General features: G+C 35.0%; 1 protein-coding gene across 1 annotated transcript; it reads left to right on the plus strand.

Annotated features, from left to right (window-relative positions):
* Positions 1-9,797: 9,797 nt before the first annotated feature.
* On the plus strand, positions 9,798-11,377 carry LOC18429168 (cyclin-U4-1). The gene is made up of 2 exons (XM_006838460.4): positions 9,798-10,368; positions 10,928-11,377. Exons 1-2 carry the CDS (start codon positions 10,001-10,003, stop codon positions 11,241-11,243), a joined length of 684 nt encoding a protein of 227 aa, XP_006838523.1. The 5' UTR covers positions 9,798-10,000; the 3' UTR covers positions 11,244-11,377.

The following is an 11,377-nucleotide window of genomic DNA, read 5'->3' on the forward strand; positions in this document are numbered from 1 at the left end:
AGAGAGTTTTAGGGTCACACCCTACACAGTTTCTACCAACCTCCACGCGCATACACAAGTGTATATGCAGAGGCTGCATTTTTTTGTACTTGCTTGGACTTTATCTTTTGTTAATTACAAAGATTGAGATGTTAGGTTGCATGACAATTTGAATTTATTTTTATTTGTTTTGGAGGATGGATTAAGCTAGCAAATCAAGCATTTTTTACTGATTCTCTTGGTTTGAGATTGATACAAAGCAATTTTTAAAATATTTAGTTTATTTAAAAGTTTGTTTTTTATTATCAAGTCATTGATCTCATTATTATATCTTGATTTTTTAACTATTTACGATAAGCGAAATACCTTATTCAGCATATAAAGCTACTTCGAAATTTTTCATGAAGTTTATTTATTTTTCATTTCGTGCTTTCTTTCTTCCCCACAACATATTATTTTTCTAAAATGTATTTGGAATGAAAGACTTTGAATGAGAAGATTACAGGGGTGACAGTTCAAGAGAAAGAAAGAGGGCATTTTCTCTTGAATTATGTAAATACAAAGAAGGAATGCCTATCCTTTTTTTTATATATATATATATGTATTTTTAGTTTTTTATTGCGAGCATCTAAATCGAAATTTTTATCCTATATCTCGGGAAGTATTGTCATGAGGTGCCAAGGGCAGGTCTTTTTACTAACCCATTGAGTGATGTTCCAAGAAATTTTTTTGGTAATAAATATGGATCCATTCTAAAAACCAAACTCTTTTCCTATTTGGTATGTTAATGGTGAGAATGGAGTGTGGGACATCATGTAGAGGAATCTGCGCCGTAACCACCGATGCCCCAACCCCATTACCAAGATAACTCCTTTTAGCGGAGACATCATTAGAACCACAAACATTAAAGGGGTAAAAGTAACATACAAGTGTCTTCCCATTGTAATCCCACTACCAACCCATGGTTTCTATAGAGTTTGCCAAATTCTGAAAAAAGGGTCATAAGTTGGGTGGTTAGGGGACCAGGTGCCTCAATATAAACATCCTAGGCTTTATTTCTACCGTTAACACTTCTAACAAAAAAATAGAAAAAAAAAAAAAAAACTTATTAATTTTAAGATTAACCTCGCCTACTAGAGCTGGGACTCATTTGTTCATCCCTGCTCTCTTTGGTATGCTCTCTTCAGTAGGGAGTCATGAACAATCACTCCAAAAATGGGCCAAAGGATATGTAATAGAGCCCCCAACAAACTCCTTCATCCAAGAGAAGATTTATTCCAACTAACTCCTTCAGGAAGTGTGGGTTTCATTTAAAGTCCATTGTCTAGGAAATGTATACAATAAGATTATTTACTTTTGATACAAAGATATTATGGATATTATTAACCGTTAGATATGCAATCAAGTGGTTAAGGATATGTCATTGACTATGCATAATGTCTAAATTAAAAATTTTCAAATATTATAACTTACTTTAATCTATTAAATATCACATTTAAGGGCTAAAAATAATTGTGACCTCGTTATATTAAAACAAAATGATTTCGCAGCGTACAACCCCTTTTGTGGGAACCAAACACGTAATGGTCAGAATCACTAGTCTTCATAGTCAAGATACCCTTGTTTTAGGAGTAGGGGTAAACACCTTTGACTGAACAAGGAGTTGACAGTTGTAAACATCACTCATTGTAATCCAAACATAGAAGGATGCGTGCATGACCATAAATTTGTAGCATACAAAGTATTGGGTATCACCAGTTCCCTTTGCCTAAGGTGGTCTATGGTGAGCACCTTGTCCAAGGTCTCCAGCCATGAAAAAGGTTGAATTCTTTATGGTCCCAAAATGGACTATGAAAAATGGTTACCCCTCTTCTTAGGTACCATAGTTGTTGGTATCATCCCATGGAATATCCCTAGAAATGTGAATCAAGTACCCTTCCAAATAGGGGTGGCAATGGATCCGGACTGACCCAGGACCTGCCGGGTATACTTGAATGGGTCCAGCTATGGGTCCAACATTTGGACATGGTAGGTCGGGTTCGGAGATCTGTTGGGTCCAAAACCTAGACCCGAGCACTATTCGGGTCCAAATCCAGGTTCGATTGGACCCGACTCGTACTCGTAAACTGTTGGAGATAAAATACTTGAAGCCTTATTCGTTTGGGTGTATTAAGGATAGTATATAATAAAAATTCAAAATCATCTTTAGCTATTAAACGACAAATACGATAGCTTGAAATCTAATGGCGGGTTGTGACCTTGTTGCCAATAATTTAGGTATATGATGATAAAAAAATGGAAAAAAAAAAAAGAAAAAGAAAAAAGAAGCTCATAGTGAAGGTGGAAATGGACATGACCAAACCCAGGACCCGACGGGTACGGGTTCAACTTTTAGACCTGATGGGTCGGCCGGGTGCAAAATCTAGACCTGAATACATTCAGGTCTAGATCCAGGTCCAGCCAGACCCGACCCACAACTGATACGTTACCACCCCTACTTCCAAATGCCAAAATCATGTGAATATTTAATGGGTGCAGTTCGCATACGGATGCCTATGTAGTTGTAGAGGTACGGTGCCCTTAAAATTTTATTATGGTATATAATTTTGATGTAAAATATTATTAGGATTATCTCAAAATCTAATTTTATATCTAATAATAAAATTTTAAATTTAAAAAATAGTTAAAATCAAGTAGATCTATAAACATATGAAAATCTTGAAAATGGATGGTGTAGATAATATGTTGTAAAATGCACTATTTTTTATATTTAAAATCTTTTTATTTTTTATAGTCATACATCTCAATGTCGAGATCATCAATCAAAAGGTTTTTCAACATTAAAACTACCTTTTCCGATGGATTTTTGAGGAGCATCTGTAGTTCTACATTATAAGGCAGCATCCTTATATAAACTTTTTCCATATTTAATTGCATTTGCTCACAATCATCTCTCTAGTACACTGAATTCGACTCTCTCTCTCTCTAGCACACTAAGTTCGAGCTCCATAGATTGTACAAACCAATTTAAGCCCACGCGCAACGCAATTGAAGGTGCAAAGATGACTCGTGAATGGGCCATCGCGGGATCATGATATAACAATGTGAAGCATATGAATACGAAATTACTAGTAATTGTTGCATCTTCTTCTTCCTTTACTTTTGATTCATCTAATACACCCACACACCTTCTCTCGCATCTTCTTTTCTTAGTTTGATTAATTTGATAAACCTCTCCCTCTCACTATCTCTCTCTCTTTCATACCAGACTTCTTTCTCTATGATCTTTTTAGCTTGATTTACTAATAAACTTCTAGCTTTCTTGTTTTTTTGGTTTAAGGATGCAATTTCTATAAGACATAAGTTTTATGAAAACAAAGTAAAGCCTCATTTAGAAACCACTTTGGGTATCAGAAATCTCCATGACTCTAAAATTAAATTTCAAAACCAACGATGAAATCAAAAGATGACACAGATCTTGGGGATCCATAAACACTTATTTTTAGGGGAGACGAACGGTCTAATATAATTTGTTACAATATATATCATTTTCAGGGATTAAATCCTAGTTTTTGTTCACAGCCATAATGGTAAAGACTCAAATGATCGATATGACGGTTTTTTTGTCACCGAAAGTGCAATTTTCGGCGAGTTTTGATAAGACGCTGTACTTATTTTGGTAGTGTTGCATCTCGTATAAATACATTTTCAATAATTTAATGGGCTGATATTTTTGTATGGTTTGATTAAATTAATAGGTGTTCCCCTTTCTCTCTCATAGTTATTTTATTAGGTAGAGTAGAGAGAGGAGCGTTGGTATCACATGGCCACCACATGACTGTGGTGAAAGCACACAAACAAAAGAAATTTGAGAAGCAAAATCTAAGGAGTGGGGAAGCACCTTCATTCACTTCCATGATTGAGCCAAACACCACACATGACGACGGGTCCTTACTTCCCTCAATCCCAAATGACTGTCTTGCCTTATCACCCGCCTGCAATTTGCAAAGTGCCCCCTCCACACGTGCCCGTTCATTTTTAATTGGCCAAAAATAGCTTTACTACACAATTTTTTCCTTTTTATCGCTAGAAAATATGAAATTGTAGCTGCATTTTCCAAAAGGTATCCTTTTAGCATTATGGAATTATAGTGAGACTTTATTTATTTTTCAAAATGTTAACATGAGACCGAGTGAGAATGGAACACCGGAAGTCATGTGCAGCACTTGCGATCAGACCACTGTGTGTCTGGGGCTTATTCTTTTCGTTATTATTTTTATTCGGTGTACATTATTGCCACAATATATAAATAAAAAATGGGGTTTTGTTGGACTTTGAGAAGAAGGACACCCTGGACGTCTACGGTAATGTGAAGGTACTGCAGGAACTTCACCATGTTCAGTATATACAAATCCTATTAACCTTTTGATAACGATAATTTATTACAAAATAATATTATTTTTATATCTTAGCAGTAGGATTGGAGGGTGGGACGTTACGTGGAGGGTTTTAAAAATATAATATATTATAAAAGGACTGTATGCAATGAAACTATTGACTTTTGTTACAAGGAGGTCACGATTACTTATAATCATCTAATGTGAAATCTGATAGTTTGGGTATGTCGCAAAGTTCGAGAAAATTTGTTTTAAACTTTGAGTTTAGTCAATGGAACAAATGTAACCATCCAATTTCACATCCGATGGTTAAGATTAATTGTAACCATCTTGTACTAAAGATAAATAGTCTCATTATCTATATTTTTTATTATAAAAGGGTTAGTAATTGAATTTAAAATAATAAAATGTATTAAAAAATATTACTTTCAAACTATCTTTTGTCTTTAACACGTCTTACCTTTGCAAATTCTCATTTTATCAACTTTCAGTATCTTAAAACTATTGGAGTATGGCCATTAAGGCCTCATGATCACCATAGTGTTCATGATCGTTCTCTTATCTTCTATTTTCAAATACATTTAATTCAATTTAATTATTTTATATGCTTGCTATAATAGTCTCATTGTATTCAAATCTTTTGATTATCTTTTATGGTAAATTTCATTATTTTTTTTAACCACCCATCAACGATATTCTAACGGTCACATTAAACCAAATATTTTTTTAGGGTAAGAGAGAGAAAATGATAAAAAAGAAAAAAAAAAAGGCTTAACTATTGATATGGGCAGAGAGAAATATGTACTATTGGATGCAAAACCTGTCATATGTTGTAAGGAGATAAGCTCCAATGCTTATAAAAGGGATTCACTCACCCATTGTAGGTCAGAGTCATTGCCTATCTCTCTAGCTATCCATAAGCTTTACAACAATATTCTTTTTTTCATCTCTATCTTTCTCTCTCTATCATTTTCAATCGATTTTGTTAAAAATTTATTTTTCATAAAAAAGACCATAATTGTGCATGTTATGCATGGCAAAGTGGAAGAGGAGCATAATGGTTCTTTCCTCAACCAATGGAAGGTTCATACATCGACAAACAGGCTCAACCTATAGCAAATTATTTATAAAATATAAAGCTCATTTTAGTGTTCAATTTCCTTTTCCAAACGATCTTGAATTCATATAAAAAAATTTAAAATGTAAAAACTCCTATTTTCTTTTCTTGTTTTCCTTTTTTTTTTTATTGACAAAGTTAATAATCGCTAAACTCTCTTTATCATCAATATACTCATCATCATCGTTAAAATCTTTTCTCAACTAATTGTGATCGGCTGCATAAATCTTGGTCTGCTATACTGCAGAATTTAGTAAATATGGAGTGAAAACCTTTTACCCAGTTAATTGGGATCGGCTACACTGCAGAATTTAGTAAAAGATGGATTTATATACATGCTATTATGCTCTATTAGGGATCATATCCTCAGTAAAGATGGATTTATATACATGGTGGGTAGAGATAGATTTATATAATGCAGAATTTAGTAAAAATGGATTTATATACATCCTGTTCTGCTTTATTAAGGGTCATACCCTCAGTAAAGATAGATTTATATACTGCAGAATTTAGTAAAAATAGATTTATATACCTTTTATTCTGTTCTATTAAGGATTATACCTTCAGTAAAGATAGATTTATAGACATGGTAGATAGCAGGATACTTTTAAAGGTCATACCCTCAATAAAAATAGATTTATATACATGGTAGATAGCCGGATATGCAATTGAGATATAAAGACGAGCCCCTATCCAATTTTTCACATTTTCAATGTGTTAATTAAAAATGTCGGTGATAAAAATAAATACCACAATATGATAACTAAGTGTGTGAATGCCACCACCACGACCCCAATCCCTTTCCTAAAGGGCAAAGAAGTTCAATCATAAAAAATACTCTTTTGATACGGGAGGCGCCGGCACGGACAAAAGGCGACGATCTATGCGTGTTGCCTCCATGTTACGATTGACCTTTCATGAACCTTTGTTTGTTCATCATTCGCAAATTACCATTATGTACATACGTTTCCTTCAAATGTCAGGACACGCCTGCCTCATAATTTCATAACTTCCTTTGTTTGTTCATCATTCGCAAATTACCATTATGTACATACATTTCCCTCAAATGTCAGGACACGCCTGCCTCATAGTTTCATGACTTCCTTTGTTTGTTCATCATTCGCAAATTACCATTATGTACATACTTTTCCTTCAAATGTCAAGACACACCTGCCCTATAATTTCATAACTTATAGGACCCACTAAAATAGGTGATTCTGTCTTTTTTTTAGGTTACTTTAGAGCGATGTCATAGAATTGGACGGGCCACTAAATCCATGACCGACTTGGTTGAATCGAAATCAGTTGAACTATTCGTCTAATCGGTTGAACTAGAGTTTAGAAAAAATAAAAAATTAGATATAATATTTTTAAAATGTTAAATATATTTAATTATTAATTTTAATAAGTTGGTTTAATTAGTTAAAAACCAATTATTCCAACCAGTCAAACTTTTGACTGATTTTCAGTTAATCTCAGTTTTTACTTTAGACAAGATCTGCTAATGTCTTGCTCGGTGATCTGATTGTCAAACCACTAGTTCATTCGACCTTGATAACTATGATTTAAATTACATTGGCAATATCTAGACTGTAACAATGATCTCGATTGAAACCGAAAACTAAATTTAGTTGAAACTAGTTAATCGAATGATATTGACCGGTCCATCATAAAAATAAAATTAGGCAATTTTATTATATACCTTCAATATTTTTAATTTAGACACGTTCTATAACAATGTTCTTTAACTTGGGGACAATCTAGATTAACAAGCACTCATGAAATTTCTAAAGCCAAAAATATTAGTCCTGTTTATTTACTCCCTCGGGTGAAATCCATCTAACAATTAATTTTAGGACCTAGAATTTTGGGGTGTAACATCTTCAACCCCTAAATTAATTAAAAGAAGAAGAGCCTAATTACGCCCTCTCTGTATTTGAAAAAAAAAAGTCTCAAGATTGAATGGAGACCATCCAAATTTAAAAAAAGATTAGATCTATTAAAAAAATCAAATTTCAAAATTTTAATTTTTCTTTTGAGAATAATCACTAGTACATTATCGATGTCGCACCTCAAAAACTCTTCGGAAAATATACTTCTGATATTGGAAATCTCATGGCATGAAAATCTATTACTAACCAAGATTAAGAAATTTGAAGATAAAAAAAGGTTCAAATTTAGCCCATCAATGAGCACTTGAAAATAGATAAATTCAAGCAACAAGCCCCACTATGTTTTAGGGGGATACATTTTTTCATGATATAAATGTTGAGGTTAAGATGATCAATTTAAGGTTTTTTTTAAGTATTGGAAGTGTAATTTCTAATAAGATTTGACGTGCAATTTTACTTTTAAAATAAAGAAAATCATACAAAGAGATTCTCATGTTAGTATAAGAAGATCACAATTTTACTTTTGGTATGATGAGATCATAATCACTCTTGTCTCTCATGATTTGATTTGTGTGGCAGTAAGTAGACTCAAAGTTCACAAAAAAAAAAAAAAAAAAAAATTCACGATATACCCCAAGCCGTACAATTTGATATCTAATGTCTAGGAGTTGTGACCTCCCCTTAACAGTAAGAAACAGTCTTATAGTATACAATCCAATAAATAAAAGATTGTATGCTACTAAAACGACCATTCGCTTTTAGTACAAGGACACCATAATTAACCTTAACCATTAGATGTAAAATTCAAGAGGCCACAATTAACCTTAACCAAAGATGTAAAATTTGATAGCTTGAAGTATGTTCATACTTCAAAAAAAAAAAAAAAAATTGAACTTTGTGTCCAATCAATGATACACCTCGCTTATCTATTTCACATCCAATATAAATGATCATGACTTATATGTGGAATTGTATACAATGAGACTATTCACCGTTGACACATGGTGGTCATAATTACTTACAACCATCCGATGTGAAATTTGATAACCTAGATATATCACAAAGTTCGTAAAAATTTGTTTTGATTTTTTGAACTTCATCAATGGAATAATTACAGCCACCAATTTCACATCCAATAGTTAAATGGTCTCATTCTGTATTTTCCGCTTATTTATACCAAAATATAAATGATCATATTAAAGTCTCACGCTAACCTTTACCTTCCTTTAATCCTTGCAACGCAATGCGGATACATGGCCTCTATAGGTGAAAACAAGTTGGGCCAACCTATGGATTTGGTGGGTCGACCCAATCAGGATCTAACTCACCTCATGAACCTCAAGTGTCGGGTTTGAGTCCTAGTCCAGCCAAGACTTTCATAAAAAACCCAAAGCGATCTAAGGATATAACACACTTTTTACAATTTGTATATCTATATTTTATATTATAAAATCATATAAAAATAATTTATATATTAATTGTAGTAAAGATAATTTTGGACTGAGACCCGTGACTTGGGTCTAGGTTCGGTCCTAGGTGTTCTTGGACCTCACCAACCCATTTACAGCCCTAGTAATTGGCCTGAATATATCCAAGAAAGGCCGGCAGCAGGCCGGCCTTTGGCCCAGGCCACCATGGCCCTCGTCTTGGGGCCACATTTTGTGGCCAAGGCTCTAGATTTTTACTGCCGGGCCAGGCCCCGGCAAGGTCACCCAGCCCATTGCCACTAGGGATGTCAACGGGTCTAGTCAGGTCTAGCTAGACCCGGACCCAACCTAAAAATTTAAAAATATCTATGTATTTAACTATATCTAAATATATTTTATATATTATGACCCAAAGAATATTTCCAAACCCAGACTCAGACCCAATCCCATACCCAAATAGTGTTTGGATCCAAGATTTGGACCCGGAACCGACCTGCCAGGTCCAATTTTTAGACCCATACCCAGTCCCGGATAAGGTCTGGTCCTAGGTCCGGTCAGGGTCAGGGTCCGGGTCCGGGTCCTGGTCTGGGTCCATTGCCATTCTTATACTAAGGGAAAGAATCAGAAATTAAGGACCCGGGTGTCTGAGTCATTCAAGTAGAAGTGAAGGACATAATAAATACCCAAGCGCCTACAGTGAAAGGCCTCCCACTCCCCGCTCACCCAATATGTTCCCTACAAATTCTCATCTCTCCTCCCCCTCCCCCTCTCCCTCTCCATCTCCAAAGCTTCATCCTCTAACCCCATCTCTCTCTAACACTCTCTCTAACCCCATCTCTCTCTAACACTCTCTCTAACCCCATCTCTCTCTAACACTCTCTCTAACCCCATCTCTCTCTCTAACACTCTCTCTCTCTCTCTCTCTAACTTTTGTTTGTCTCTCACTTAAAAAAATTAAAAAAAGGAGTGAACAGTTCATGTTGTCAGCCACATATCTAGCTGTAACAAGAGTTCTCTCTCTCTACAAGCTTAAAGTATTCATCATCCCCCCTACCCACTGTATCTCTCGCAACAGTTTCAGTTGCCCTACCAAAAAAACTCCTCCTTTCTCTCTCTTCCTGTTGTCTTATCAAATTATAAGTGGAGAGAGAAAGAGAGAGAGTGACAAAAAAACAAGCAGAACAAGCCATGGCCAATGAAGAAGAAGAAGTGATACAAAAAAGCAATGGAAATGGCAAAGTCCCAAGAGTTATAAGGCTCTTGTCATTTTTGTTACAGAGGGTTGCAGAGAAGAATGATGAGAGAGAAAATGAAGGCCCCTGTTTCTCTCAGAAAATTTCAGTGTTTCATGGCATTTGCAGGCCTGCGATCTCGATTGAGAGCTATTTGGAGAGGGTTTTTAAGTACGCGAACTGTAGCCCCAGTTGCTTTGTTGTGGCCTATGTTTATCTTGATAGGTTTTCACAGAGACAACAAACTCTCCCCATCACTTCTCTTAGTGTTCATCGCCTCCTCATAACCAGTGTCCTGGTCGCTGCAAAATTTATGGATGATCTGTGAGTAAAACCAATTTCTTTCTTTGTTTGATCCTTGTCTCAGGATTGTTGGTTTGTTTTTTTTCTCTAAATTTCTCTGAAAATTGATCTTTTTTTGGCTTTTTCACTTGGTTTCTCTGATAATTGCCTGAAAATTGGATTCCTCTTTCCCTGTTTGTCGTGCTTATGTTTCAGACTGTCAGTAATTAGGCTTGTTGGGTATTCATTAATTTTCCCAACTTTCTGTTTCCTTCCCTTCCTTCAGCAATTCAAGGTTTTTCGAATTTAGAGTGAATGTTAGACTCAATTTAGAGTCTGTGAAATTCATGGATGCCCTGTAAAAGTGTAATTGTGTAAATATAGTTAATTATTTTCTTTATTTCTTCCCAAGTAATGTAGATCACTGGCTTTTGTTCTTAGAATTTGATTAAAATTGTAGTTTCTCCTCATCATTTTGTTTATGTTTCTGAATTGGCTTTAATTTTCATTCTCACTGTAAATTTCCTCCAAAAAAACTCAAAAGAGCATTACATTCTTCTTCGAGATTTTAATCGGAACGCGAACTAATCTCTCTCTACAGGTATTACAACAATGCCTACTATGCAAAAGTAGGAGGAATAAGCATCACGGAGATGAACTGTTTAGAGGTGGATTTCCTATTCGGATTGGGTTTTCATTTGAATGTGACCCCAACTGCATTCAATTCGTATTGCACCCATTTACAGAGAGAGATGTTCGAATGCATAGGCGAGTACCAAATTCAGAGAGGTCTGAGCCCCCCTCATCACTGCTTTTTCGCAGATCACCATGATTCTCCTTCTCCTTCTCCTTCTCCTTCTCCTTCTCATCACAACAACCACCAATTAGCTGTATGTTGTTCACACACAGCTGTTTGAATCTCTCTCTTTAATGAAATTAAGAAAAACACATGGTTTTTCTCTTCTTTTTTTTTTTTTTGGGTATTGGGTCTCTCTTCAAGTCTGGTGGGAATGACCCATTTTCTCTCTCTAAATCTAATTGCTTTTTGTGA

This window comes from Amborella trichopoda, chromosome 3 (genome assembly GCF_054954075.1).
Source record: "Amborella trichopoda isolate Santa Cruz 75 chromosome 3, AtrichopodaSantaCruz75HAP2 v2.0, whole genome shotgun sequence".
In the NCBI taxonomy this organism is placed as follows: domain Eukaryota; kingdom Viridiplantae; phylum Streptophyta; class Magnoliopsida; order Amborellales; family Amborellaceae; genus Amborella; species Amborella trichopoda.

Coding starts and splice junctions, on each gene's coding strand:
- LOC18429168 (XM_006838460.4), top strand. CDS start 10,001: ATGGCCAATGAAGAAGAAGAAGTGATACAAAAAAGCAATGGAAATGGC. Junction 10,369..10,927: donor GCAAAATTTATGGATGATCT/GTGAGTAAAACC, acceptor CTCTCTCTACAG/GTATTACAACAATGCCTACT.